Here is a 14,344-nt window from a genome sequence, read left to right as displayed (position 1 = left end):
AGAGAGAGAGAGAGAGAGAGAGAGAGAGAGATGCACATGGACCAATTTGATACTTCTTGAGGCCAAGAAGAGGTCAGGCAAGCAAACTACACGTGCGATGAAGATATACCTTGGTATGAGCATTGGAGAGCATCATATTTGACGTGGCCACCGGAATGATCGTCTCGATGTAACACGTCGAGGAGGAAAACTACAACAAATCTGTGAAGGGAACGCCCGAGCGCTCACTCAAGTCCCTCACAAATCGTGAGAACATCATTTTTTTAGGCTTGCAATCGATGAACAGTTGTTTGGAGGAAGTGAGGAATGTGCCTCCTAGTGGTGCCACAATGATGAATATGTGAGTGTTTGTCATGTCTATGAACATTGGGAATATTGACCGAGCCTTATATGTATTTGAACACTGTTGCTCAGCTTCCAATTATATGTTTTACGATGGGGTTGTTCAAAACAGGTACAAACAACCGACAAAGACAAAGGGCAAGAATTGTGTGTTTGGATATTGTTGAAACTTGCTTGACCACAACGAGAAGAAGACAAGGAATGATGATGCTCCATCGAAGAAAGCGAGATGTCAAGTAACTCATCTTCTTTGGAGGTTGAAGATGGCAATGATAAGGGTGAGAGGAGGCCTAGGAGGGTCGAGCAAGGAGCGGCTCGATGGAAGGAATAGGATGAAGGATATGCTCACAATAGAATGAGAAGCCGCATCAAATTGATGAGGTGATCACAACAAAGGGCTTGGTGGTGCAAGCCATGCAAGCCAAGTTAGACTTGGCAGAGAAGGAAGCAAAAAGGAAAAGTGACAAGGCGGTGAGAGATGAATGTGAATAGAGGCGCAAGGTCCACATAGAAACGTCTGCTTCTACAAGAAGAACCGGTGTAGTCAAAGATCGTACGTACTGATCAAAGAAAAAAAAACCACCACTTCATTCATTCATACACAAACCTTAATATGCCCCATTCAGGAATAAGTATAACAACCCATCAACTAATTCCCTAAATTTTGTTCCATCCATAATACGTGACGAGGAACGACAGCACCCCGTACTTCTAGACCCCTCAGAGTAGCATGCAGACTCAGATGATGATCAAGAGTTCAAGAAGCGAGCAGCCCAGACGTGAACCTGACGCCCGTGGTCGGCAGCCACATGTTGCCCTCGATGAACTGCGCCACGGTGAAGTTGCTGGCCTCGGCAGGGCTCATCGTCACGTGGTAGCCCGGCCACCTCACCCTGCCGCCGATGCCGGCGCCAGGCCCTATGTTCATGTACTCACCGTAGTAGAGCGTGCCAAGCGTGGACTGGTTGTCGTCCCACGCGAGCCACCCCTCGGGCCGGACCACAGTGCCGATGTAAGACTGCATGAACACCACCCGCGAGTACGCCTTCCACGGCCGCCCCAGGAAGGTCTGCGTGGCGACGGCCTTGTCGGTCTGGTTTACCTGGGCTCGAAGGAGGTCGTCGTGCGCGGAGACGTTGCAGAACTGGAAGGCGAAGCCGGAGTTCATGGAGGCGTTGAAGCGACCCTGCGCAGTGACGGAGTTCTTCTGGCCCGGCAGCGGCGCGCGGGCAAGGAGGTGGCAATTCTGAAAGACGGCGGCGGCGTTGCCAAAGACGAAGTCGACAGTGCCAGCGATGTTGCAGTCGCGGTAGAACTGGCGGAGCGAGTGCGCGTATAGCGTGTCCTGGTGGCCTTCAAAGGCGCATCGGTAGAAGACGGACAAGTCCGAGTCGCACCGCAGCGCCACCGCCTGGTGCTTGGCCGGCCCCGCCGTGTTCTCGAACGTCATGTCCCGCGCGATGAAACCCTTGCCAACCACAGCTGCAATGCATGCATGCACGACACCACGTCAGGCAGAGAAAAAAAATATCGACGGAGATAAGTACTCAGTAACAGTAATTCTTGGGTGGTCAGAAGTATATATATCTCGCATGATTTGGATCCGAACATCCCGTGACAATGACATTTGGCCGAGTCGGTCAAGCGACAAGCACTAGCGGCAAGCTTGATAGTATAACGTGCTCGTCAGACCGACCAGGGTTTGGGACACGTCGATAAAGCCATGCATGGAACTGAAGCTTTACGCACCTACGGTTTCGTCCATCAAAGTGGCCCCCTGAAGATGACATGCTGCTAATGCTAAGCCACAGCGCAGACAGACGCCCGGACTAGAAGCAAAAGATCGGGCAGCACCAGCCGGATCAGCGCTGTGTCTGTCGGTGATCTCCCTCCCGCAGTACTGTGTGTGACCGACGGCCAGCAAAAGGAGAAAACGACGTGCTCATCTGAGTCTCAGCAGCGTGACCCGACCCGTCCTCCCCTCCGGGCCCTGCATCCCATCCCATGATCGACTACAGAACGTACGATGCGAGAGGTCTCGTGGCTTGTCTTGGCACCCGGCAGCTAAAGCAAGTAGGGTGCGGCGCTACCGGTCCTAGCTGCATGCACTCCCTACGTCCTGGTCGCAAAGAGAACGTTCTATGCCGTGCACCGCACCGCATGGCCACCGGCACGACCTGCTGTCTCACGGGCAACAGTGTGCCACGCGTAGAGCTCGGCAGGGGGGGCGTGTGTTTTGACTTGTTGAGCCAAACATGTGGTATTGTCCATTGAATTCGTCGCTGAAGTGCAAGTGCAACTACCCCTGGCCCTATTAATGCATGCTGCATGTTCTGTATTCAAGCTAGGCGCGTGGTCGATCCGGGAAGGTGTCAGGCGGGGGAGTCAGGACTTGAATGTGCACACTGCGCACCACGGCTAAGATTAGATGAACAGTGCATTAGACACTGTGTGGGAGGGTAGCTGGAGTCCAGTGCATGTAGTACATGCACGAGAAGCGAGCTAGGCGCGGCAGGTAACAAGATGCACCGGAGAAAGCAAAACAAAATGCTGCACAGTGACATATATACGGCTGGAGCAAAGTTGTACTACTCCTACTACGGTAACATTGATATGCTACACTACAACACATAGAGCAGAGTTTGTACCACGGTACTGCATCGGCATGCGCCTTAAGGGAATCGTACTAGTATGTACCAGCCACAGCATCTCGTCCAGACAGTACAATGATGACACATTTGACCGTGCTACTCCGGCTACATGCATCTCGTGGAGGTGGTCACGAGCTAAGATCTCAGGTGATCGACCGTGTAAGTGCAAGCTTAAGCAAAGCAATGGCAGAGACAGGCTAGTGTGTGGGGGTGCATGCATCCGAAGCATCACAAGAGCCATTGAGTGCATGGTGCATGCTACGGTTTGACCTTGACCACGCCTTAAACTCACACGATCAACTTAATTTTCTAGAATTAATGGAAGGACTGGCTTGATGAAACTGTAGGGAGCAGAGCACGAACTCACCGACGGTGGCGGTGCGGAAGGTGGAGTAGCCGTCGACGTAGTTCAGCCGGCCGGAGATCACGGTGGCGCCCATGCCGTCGCCGACCAACATCACGTTCCACTTCTTCTTCTTCACCTCCACCGTCTCCCTGTACACGCCGCGCTTCACGTAGATGACGTACCGGCCATCGTCGCGCTCCGACGGCGCCGCGTCCAGGGCGGCCTGGACAGTCGTGTGGTTGCCGCTCCCGTCCTGCGCCACCACCGCGTCCACCGGCATTCCGCCCGGACCCACCCGCATCTGCAGAAGCCGGCGCTCCCTGCCGCCCAGCCAGTGCGGGTGGTGAGCCCCCTGGCCGAGGCCGCGCCCCCGGTGACCACTGGTGCGGGCGGACGACGCGGCTTCCTCGCCGGCGGCGACCTGGCCGAGCCCGCCGCCCAGCAGGGACGTGACGGCCTGGAGGCCCGTGGAGACGAGCGAGCCTAGCACGGAGTCGGTGTCGTCGAGGCCGTCCTTGCAGGTGTCCTGGTTGCCGAGTGCGCCGCTGAGCCACGCACGGAGGTCGGCCTGTGCGTCGCCCGTGCCGACGCGGCCGGCGGCCCCCGCGCCCGCGGTCGACGGCGAAGCGGCGGACATCGACCAGGACAGCTCGTCGGAGGAGAGGTCGAGCAGGTCGAGGCAGTCGTTGATGGCAGAGGAGAGGCGGAGGTCATCGCCGCCAAGGACGCCGCCGACGATAGGGAAGGAGGAGACGATGGACGCGACGTCCTTGATCGCGCCCAGAGCCTCCTGCAACGTGGAGACGAGCTCGGGCGAAATGCCGGCAGCCGTCGCCTTGGACGGCGCGGGCGGCGTTGGCGCCGTCAGCTGGTGCGCGCTGGTGAGGAGGAGGCTGAGGGAGAGCGCGAGGAGGAGACGAGGCGCGGAGCTCGGAGACGTCGGCGCCATGGGCGCGCAGCTAGCTAGTGTGGTGACTCAGTGACAGGTGCAGTGTATAGCTTTGCGAGGGCGACCGATGGGTGGCATTGGCATATATGGGCGCTGCTTTCTGTGCCCGCGGCAGTAGCTGCTCTGCAGCCTGCACCGGCACTGCCGTGGGTTGTTCGATGGTGCAGACCGAACGGAGACCGACGCTCTGCTTCCGTTGCCTTTTCCGCCGTCGTGAATTTCCTCCCCAGTTTTGTTTACTTGCTTAATCGTTAAGCATTGATAGTTTTTGTCTTCCCAAAGACACAATGCACATAGTAGTAGTATGCAGTCTGGTAAGACACACACACACCAAAGACGTACTCCCTCCATTCCATAATACTCCCTCCATTTTAAAATATAGTGCGCCCGCTTTCTGAGGTTCAATTTTAACCATAAATTTAATTAACGAGACCAACTGCGACGTAAGAAAAAAAAATATAATTGAAAACTTCTTTCAAATACGAATTCACTGATATAATTTTTGCTCCCGCCGCAATCGGTCTTGATGGTTAAATTTATGGTTAAAATTGAAGCACGGGGATAGAGGAAGCACTACATTGTGGAATGGAGGGAGTATAGTGCGCCCGCGCTTCCCGAGGTCCAACTTTAACCATAAATTTAACCAACGAGACCAATTGCGGCGGGAGAAAAAAAATATATAATTGAAAACTTCTTTCAAATACGAATTTACTGATATAATTTTTGCTCCCGCCGCAATCGGTCTTGGTAGTTAAATTTATGATCAAAGTTGAAGCACGTGGATAGAGAAAGCACTACATTGTGGAATGGAGGGAGTAGTACATACTAGTTAGGAATGCTAGTGATTGAACCGCATTTCATATTGAGTAAAATGCACTACAGGTACTTGAACTTGCGCAGCGAGCTCAGTTTGGTCACCGTACATCAAAATACGGTCATTACGGTCACTTTGTACGATGGGACATGATTATACGGTCACTGTTCACCGTACTGAACCGGTACGCCACGGGCTGACCACCTGTTGACCAGACCCCCGCGCCACGTGTCGTTTGGAGAAGCGAAGCGGTGGCCAATTTACAAGAAAAACCCTCCCGTCTTCGTTTCCATCTCTGCTCGCCCTCCCACCTCTCCGCTTCCCCTGTCTCTCCGCTTCCCCTATCTCCGCTTCCCCTCCCCTGTCGCGGCCGAGGAGGGAACAGTTGATCACCGGCGTTGGGGTCGGCGGTGATTTTCGGTGTCGGGCCGGAAGGATCGGCCGCAGAGGAGGGTCTCGCGACCATGGTGAAGGCAAGGCGGCGCCGCCATGGCTGCAATTCGTCGCCCCGATGGAGCCCCTGCCCCCGATTACAGTAAGTCCAAAATTCTGGCCATGGCTGCAATTCTGGCTTATTTGACATCAAATCGAGTTATGTAGAGATTCGAGTCAGTTTGTCTAAGTTTTCTCTTGAACTTGCCCGCATTGGAAGAAAACCTAGGGTTTTGTTAACCGATTTGGGGGTTTGTGGTAGGGTTTTTGCCACGGTTTGAAAAGTGGTGTATAGGTTTGATTCCACATGCAATTACGTTTGTTATTTATTGTTGTACATAATATGTCCTAAATTGTGTACTCGCTCGTGTACTAGGGTTCAGAATGTGTGCTAGGGTTTTCGAGAAAGAATTGGGGGTTTGTTGTAGGGTTTAAGGTTCACATAAAAAGGTTCAACTTTTGTCAAGTTTGTTACAGTTATTGGTGGCTCTATTCAATGTGTGTGCTTTTTGTAACAGGACCACGCAGTGACAAATTTTCAGTGCTATTCCATCATGGTTTTTTTTCATGAGTCAAGGAAGCAATAGAAGTTATGTCAATGGACATGAAGTGTGGTATGATCAAGTTGATAGGTTAACATGGTCTCCAATCATGGTGGAGCATATGGTAGAGGAGATAGGATGGGAGATGGCTGGAAGGATAAAAGCATACTACCGCATTCCCATCCTTGACATCACCCAAAATTGTTTGAGACAGATTAGGAGTGATGTAGATACTGATCAAATGATGGTATTTTTGTCAATAGGCCATCACTTCTTTGATATTTATCTGGACCATGATGACAGTTTGCATTCTAACAAGGATGTTGATGATGTAGTCCATAATCCAAGAGCTCATCTGCCACCAGTGTTCAGCCCTTGCAAAGAAAAGAGTAATACCAATCCTGCATCTAGCAGTAGTCCATCACATAGAGAAGGAGAAGATCCTATTCCAATTCAAATAGTTTATCCAAACAATCCAGAAGTTCAAGTTGATGATGGAAATCCATTTATCTTTGCAAGGAGGACATAGAACATTTAGTCAGACAATTTGGATCATGTGCAGCAAGAGGGTACTATTGAGCCAGAACAGCATGAGTCAGACAGAGTACATGTTGATGCTAGTGGAGCAGATGCAGAGAATAATGGAGTGGAGAGGAAGGAAGACAGAGATAGAAAAGCCAAGAGGGGGAGGAAAGAGGTGTTGTCAGCATCAGACAGTGACTCAGATGATAGTGATTTTGATCCAGCTGACATGTTTGATAGTGATTTTGAGATCAGTGATGGGGATGATGATCTTTATGCAGACAATGTGGATGAATATGAGCCAGTGCAGTCAAAGGATAAGGTGCAAGGGGGACATGCAAGACAGGTCAAACAAGGTTCTCAAGCAAAAGATGAAGCCATGTCTGGTTATGAATCAGAAGGTGAGGAATTGTGGGCACCAGATTCAGATGATGAAACTCAGACCAAGTTTAGAGCTTTCAGAAAGGAGGACCTGCATTGTCCAAAGTTTCATGTGGGTCAAGTATTTGAGAATGTTCAATTGTTAAGGAAAGCTATAAAGGAGTATAGCTGCAAAAACAGAGTGGATGTGAAGTTGCCAGTGAATGACAAGAAGAGAGTGAAGGCAATATGTGATGAGGATTGCACCTGGTATTTATGGGCATCATATGACAGTAGGACTAAATGCTTCATGGTCAAGAAGTATGTGGAAGAGCATACATGTTGCAAGAAATGGAAGATCAAAGCATTTACTGCACCATTTCTTGCAAGGAAATATCTTGAGAGTTTCAGGGCAGATCAGGACATGAACTTGAGGAACTTCTCAAGAGTTGTACAGAAAGAATGGCATATGACACCAACTAGGACTAAGCTACAAAGGGCAAGGAGGCTGGCCATGAAGATAATTCATGGTGATGAAGAAGGACAATATAAGTTGTTGTGGGATTATGGAAATGAGATAAGGAGAAGCAACCCAGGTAGTTCATTCTTCCTGGCACTTGATGCCAAAGCTAGGTTCAACAAAGCCTACATGTGTAGCAGAGAAGAAAGCACAAGATGCAGCAAGGAAGAAGGAGGCAGCTGCTCAAAAAAGAGAAGTTCAGGCCATCCTAAAGCAGGCAGCTGTAGAGACAAGGCAAATTATCCAAGAGACACACAAGCAAATTGCTGCAGAGAAAAAGGAGAAACTAGTTGCTGAGAAGTTAGCCCAGAAAGAGGCTGCTGCTGCCAAGAAGATGGCAGAGAGACAAGCAAGTAATGCAAAAAAGGAACAAGCCAGGCAAGCAGCTGCTGCAAAGAAGATGGCAGATAAAGCAGCTGCTGCTGCAAAGAAAAAACTGGGAAACAACACAGTTCAAGAGGAGCACCATAGCTCAGGGCTTGAGAAGAATGGAAGCATGTTTGACATCTTCAGGGACTAGTGCTTTTGGCCATCTTATGTAAAATATGAATCATGTTGGCCATCTTCAAGAACTAGTCCTTTTGGACATCTTCAGGAACTAGTCATTTTGCTTTCTTTTATGTCAGGAACCTATGATCTTTTGGCCATCTTAAAAACCAATGATCTTTTGTACTTATGTGTTGGCTATTTGCTACATATACATGTCAGGAATCAATGATCATGTTTGCTATCATACTTGTGCTTCCATTTACTTGGATCATTTTGTTCAACAACAGTTTACATGATCATTTTGTGCTGATATGCAGTTGGATCATACTACTAAAAGAGTACTGCTACTAAAATTGACAGTGATTTTAGTTCATACAACAAAGTCATTCCATCAACAATTTATTGAACTTCAAAGACAAACCATCATACAAAAGGTTCATACATCAGAGCTACCAGGTCATACATCAACTGCTACAACCATCATACTGACATTTCACTTCTTCATCAACTACTACTACCACTAGGTCTACTTGAAGCTACCACACTTCTCCATTAGAGCTACCAGGTTCATTTCTTCATCAGCAGCATGACACCTAGCACAACAAGCACCAATACACCACCAAGCAGCAGTTTCAACAGTAACATCATCTGCACACCTAAAATAAGAAGTGCACGAGCTTCTACCCTGGTGATGTTCATGCTAGCTCCAGGCTGTTCCTGCATCTGCATCCCTATCCTCTGACTTGCATTTCTCTCTGCAACCCTTCTTCTTTCTTCTCTTTCTCTCTCAAGATGTTCCCTCCTATCTTCTGTTGCTCCAATTGCATCAACGGCTTCATGCCCAACAAGAAAACGATGATCTACAAGGTAGGCCACGTATTCCCTCTCCCAATGCCAGAAAACACATCCTTGCTACAAACTCAAAATCAAGAAAAATCAGATAATTTGAACAAGTGAAATCAAGTCAATCAGGTCAAGGGATGCTTACCTTCACACATATGTAGAACACCCATCCGTCATGCTCCTCCGTGTTGGACACGTAGAACCTCACTTGGCAGCCGCAGCGAGGGCATGAGATGAGCGGCACCACCACTGTCCTCCCGCGACATCCAGATCGGGCAGAACTGCTGCTGGACATGGCGGGCGACGAGGACGAAGGCAATGGGCGGCGGCGAGCGGTGGTCGATGGTGACGGCGAGCGGTGGGCGGCGGCGAGCGCTGGGCGATGGCGACGGCGAGCGGTGGCCGGCGGCGGCGACGAGCGCTGCGAGGGGAACAAAACTATGGATTTTGGATAACAGGGGAACTGAGCTAGGGATTATGAGCTGACTGCATTTTCACACATAACCCCCCCTAAATGTGTTGTTCAAATAAGTAATCCCCACACGCCTACGTGGCGCCCGTGGACTGGTCAAAACGGCGGCGTACCGGCTCAGTACGGTGAACAGTGACCGTATAATCACGTCCCATCGTACAAAGTGACCGTAATGACCGTATTTTGAAGTACGGTGACCAAACTGAGCTCGCGGCGCAAGTTCAAGTACCTGTAGTGCACTTTACTCTTTCATATTCGACAAAGCTTCTGAGCCGAGCACACTACGAAATGCCTTTTCCAATGATTCGAATGCAACACATGCAAAAAGCCCAGGAAAGTCTAAGTCGCGGTTTTGCAAAAACCATCTACACCAAGACTGATCCATGTCAACACCAACCTGACGGTCAATATGAGATGGTGCGTCGTCCCGGTGCGTTGCCGTGGACGGCTTGACGCGGCGGCCGTTGCCGGGCGAAAATTTGCCACCGTCGTCGTGTCAGTAAGAGAGGCGCCACGCGACAGCCACCGAAAGTTCGAAGTTGAGAGCCCCTGCACCTGCACTGCATACGTACGAACCGGCTGGGCGTCGCATGTGGTGTGTCCTTGTGTCTTGTCGGCGTCGGCGCTGCTGGCCCGCGCAGCCTAGTTGGTACGCTAGTACGCGACTGTGGTGTGCTGAGCGCCATCGTCCCAACCCAAGCCCCGTCGCCGCGTGACATAAATCCTAGCTAGCTACTGTAGGCATGTTCGAGCCGGTGCCCAACTGGGCCACAGGGCAAGCTCCCCAGTCACCGCTAGTACCGTGATATGTCAGTCAATCGTTTGGACTCTTGAGCTGGCCAGTACTCCACGTCCCATTTGAAGCACGCCATGCTCCCAGCAACATGAAACACCAAGGACAGTAGAACGTCCCAACCTACGCACGACATACTGGTCCTAGGCATGCTGGAGAACTCGAGCCCGGTGCCCGGCGGATCACCACTACCTTGATCTGTCAGTCCATCTTTTGGACTTTGGGTACTGCGCCTCCGTGCGAGCGAAAGTATTTGAAGCCCGGAAAACAAGTGTTTTTTTTACCATAGCTTTATGGAAGGAGAGAAGGATATGTACTCCCTCCATTCCACAATGTAGTGCTTCCTCTATCTACGTGCTTCAACCCTCCACTCATCCTAGCTCAACCCTACTACTCACACCACGTAGAGACTCCTGAAGCTCCTGCTCTAGACCACCTATCTAGTTCTTGCCAGATCAATTCCAAGTGTCAAAAACGATTTTATAATGTGGGACTAAGGGAGTAGTTTTGTGCAGCTTTTTAGCCTCTTACAATTCCCTCCTCACCTAGCAAAACAACTGGAAATGTTTGAAAATATTAATAAGCATACAGCGTACGAAAAACTCATGTCCTTCTTGAACCTCCGAAATTATATTGGAGGAGATAAAACATGTTTTGTTTGATATGAAGTACTATCAATCTGCTAGTGTAGTGGTTTGCTTACAAAATTTTGATCTAGAATTCTGAGAGGAAAACAAGAGGGATTCGGAGTTTTTTTTTTTTGATACTTTAGTCACGTGTGATTTAAACATTTAAAGTGCAATCGTACCTAAAGTTTAGAATGCCACATTTTCCCAGAAGTTTAGGCCTATTTTGTCTCCTGAATTTAAGTTACAAAATACTCCCTCCGTTTTTATTTACTCTGCATATTAGGTTTGACTGAAGTCAAACATCATAAACTTTGACCAAGTTTATAGAAAAAAGTATGAACATTTACAATAGCAAATCTATACGATGTGAAAGTGTATTCAACAATCAATCTAACGTGATTGAGTTGTTATTGTATACCTTAATATTTTTGTCTAAATTTTTTGTCAAAGTTTACAAAGTTTGACTTTGACCAAATCTAATATGCGGAGTAAATAAAAACGGAGGGAGTACTTACAGAGGTAATCTCCTCATTGCTCGGGGTCACGGCGAGGTGGCTCCGCTATTGGGTGGAAAGGAAATATTCATTCTATGTGGACATAGTTGTTCTTATAACGGCTTCTACGATTAGCATACCTTTGTGCATGTTGTCTTTTCTAGAAGCTCAAAAAGGGGTTATAAAAAATGGAGCACCACAGATCTTCGATGCTTTGGTTTAAATGTAACAAAAAACTTGGTTAATTGACCTATTGCTTGTTATGCCTCAAGGTTGTTCTGGTTTGGCAAATATGGATGTGACAATGATAAATCATACTCCCTCTGTTTCATAATGTAGTGCATGTAGATTTTCTGAAAAGTCAAACTTTACAAACTTTGATCAGATTCATAGAGAAAATCATTTATATCTACAATACCAAATATACACATATGAAAGTACGTCTTATGATGTATCCAAGGATATATATATTTGGTATTCTAGACGTATATGTTTTTCTCTACAAATTTGATCAAAGTTTAGAAAGTTTGACTTTTCAAAAAATCTATACGCACTGTATTGTGGAACGGATGGAGTAGCTTTTTGAGTAGGTGACTTGGGAAACTCAAGTTTGGCAAACTCTACTGACTAAGAAACTTCTTCAAAAACAATTTCTATCAAATAAAAAAGACTAGAGGGTTACACTTTTGGTAGGTTTTGATGAATGTGAACCACAACTTTTAGAGTTACATTGAGAAAGTAGTTGCCCATGGAGCTAACCCAGTTCTAGGCGGATTGTTGGTGTAATGAAAGTCTATTAGCAAAACAGTTTTCTAGTTTGTACATCATATCTTTCACAAAGCTAGTGACAGTACCAAAAAATAAAGATGAAGGTCGGAGATATATCATATTCAAAAGTACCTTGTAGTCAGATATAGCAAAACCCTGGTGGATGCATTACACTAGGTTGTGGAAGATGACATGGTAGATGGAAGATAAAAACGAAGAAGCAATTTTTAGCTCGTTTTCAGGGTTTTCTTTTCGTTAGCCATAAGCCATCGTTGTCCGCACCCTCACGCCCCAACCTCTAGGGTGAGAGGACGACGGCGAACGGCGAACCCTGTTCTATGCGGTTTGGTGCTCCGTCGTAGGTCGGACGAGCCCGCTGGCGGCTGGGATCCACGGCTGGTTCTCCTCCTCGCAGGCAGCACCCAGCCGTCGGGGAAGCCCGTGGTGAACGGTGTCATGCTGACCTCCTCATGACCATCCCCAACCTCTCGTAGGTACTGCACTACCTCCCTAGGGGCACATCAAACATTCGGTCCTTATTTTGGGCAGTGATCTTCGCACCCTGCCCGTCAGATCTTCCCCCCGAGCCGTCAGATCCCTTTCTCTATCGTCCCCAACCACCCATCTTCAACCTCCCATGTGGGAAAGGGATAATACTGCCTCGCACGCCCCGACGCCCCCGCACGCGCCGACTGCTTCGCCTCACCTCCTCGTCTTCCCTCACCGCTGGTCGCCGCCCTCGCTACTGGTCGCCGTCCTCACCTATGTCGCCTTCGTGCGTTTATCACCTCCATGGATGCAACAACGTGCGCCCATGGTTGCAGCCTTGTAGCTCTAGTGGCATCGCTGATGTCTACTACACAACCTTCTTCTAGTAGACGTTGTTGGGCCTCAAAGTGCAGAGGTTTGTAGGACAGTAGCAAATTTCCCTCAAATGGATGACCTAAGGTTTATCAATCCGTAGGAGGCGTAGGATGAAGATGGTCTCTCTCAAGCAACCCTGCAACCAAATAACAAAGAGTCTCTTGTGTCCCCAACACACCCAATACAATGGTAAATTGTATAGGTAGTTCGGCGAAGAGATGGTGATACAAGTGGTATATGGATAGTAGATAAAGGTATTTGTAATCTGAAATTATAAAAAAAGCAAGGTAACTAATGATAAAAGTGAGCATAAACGATATTGCAATGATAGGAAACAAGGCCTAGGGTTCATACTTTCACTAGTGTAAGTCCTCTCAACAATACTAACATAATTGGACATTAAAACTATCCCTCAACATGCAACAAAGAGTCACTCCAAAGTCACTAATACCGGAGAACGAACGAAGAGATTATGGTATGGTACGAAACCACCTCAAAGTTATTCTTTCCAACCAATCTGTTGGGCTATTCCTATAAGTGTCACAAACAGCCCTAGAGTTCGTACTAGAATAACACCTTAAGACACAAATCAACCAAAACCCTAATGTCACCTAGATACTCCAATGTCACCTCGAGTATCCGTGGGTATGATTATACGATATGCGTCACACAATCTCAGATTCATCTATTCAACAAACACAAAGGACCTCAAAGAGTGCCCCAAAGTTTCTACCGGAGAATCACGACGAAAACGTGTGCCAACCCCTATGCATAGGTTCATGGGCGGAACCCGCAAGTTGGTCACCAAAACATACATCAAGTGAATCACGTGATATCCCATTGTCACCACAGATACGCACGACAAGACATACATCAGGTGTTCTCAAATCTTTAAAGACTCAATCCGATAAGATAACTTCAAAGGGGAAACTCAATCCATTATAAGAGAGTAGAGGGGGGAAGAAACATCATAGGATCCAAATATAATAGCAAAGCTCGCGATACATCAAGATCGTATCATCTCAAGAACACGAGAAAGAGAGAGAGATCAAACACATAGCTACTGGTACATACCCTCAGCCCCGAGGGTGAACTACTCCCTCCTCGTCATGGAGAGCGCCGGGATGATGAAGATGGCCACCGGAGAAGGATTGCCCCCTCCGGCAGGATGCCGGAACAGGGTCCCGATTGACTTTTGGTGGCTATAGAGGCTTGCAGCGGCGGAACTCCAGATCTAATCTCCGTTCTGGAAGTTTTAGGATACGTGGGTATATATGGGTGAAAGGAGTACGTCGGTGGACCGAAGGGGGGCCACGAGGCAGGGGGCGCGCCCCAGGAGGGTGGGCGCGCCCCTACCCTCGTGAGCTCCTCCTTCATCTTCTGACGTAGGGTCCAAGTCTATCCGATAGGTTTCCTTCCAAAAATAACTTCTTCAGTTGATTTCGTTCCGTTTCGACTCCGTTTGATATTCCTTTTCCTCAAAACACTGAAATAGGCATAAAACAGCAAATCTG

General features: G+C 48.5%; 1 protein-coding gene across 1 annotated transcript; it reads right to left on the bottom strand.

Annotated features, from left to right (window-relative positions):
- Nucleotides 1–911: 911 nt before the first annotated feature.
- Nucleotides 912–4,462, bottom strand: LOC119318253 (pectinesterase/pectinesterase inhibitor PPE8B-like). Its single transcript, XM_037592774.1, has 2 exons — nt 3,361–4,462; nt 912–1,824 (listed from the first exon to the last, which is right to left on the bottom strand). The coding sequence occupies exons 1-2, from the start codon at nt 4,286–4,288 to the stop codon at nt 1,100–1,102; spliced, it is 1,653 nt and encodes a 550-aa protein (XP_037448671.1). The 5' UTR covers nt 4,289–4,462; the 3' UTR covers nt 912–1,099.
- Nucleotides 4,463–14,344: the final 9,882 nt, after the last annotated feature.

The sequence above is a fragment of the Triticum dicoccoides genome, chromosome 6A (assembly GCF_002162155.2).
Source record: "Triticum dicoccoides isolate Atlit2015 ecotype Zavitan chromosome 6A, WEW_v2.0, whole genome shotgun sequence".
Lineage (NCBI taxonomy): Eukaryota > Viridiplantae > Streptophyta > Magnoliopsida > Poales > Poaceae > Triticum > Triticum dicoccoides.
This window is presented reverse-complemented; position numbering and strand designations above follow the sequence as displayed.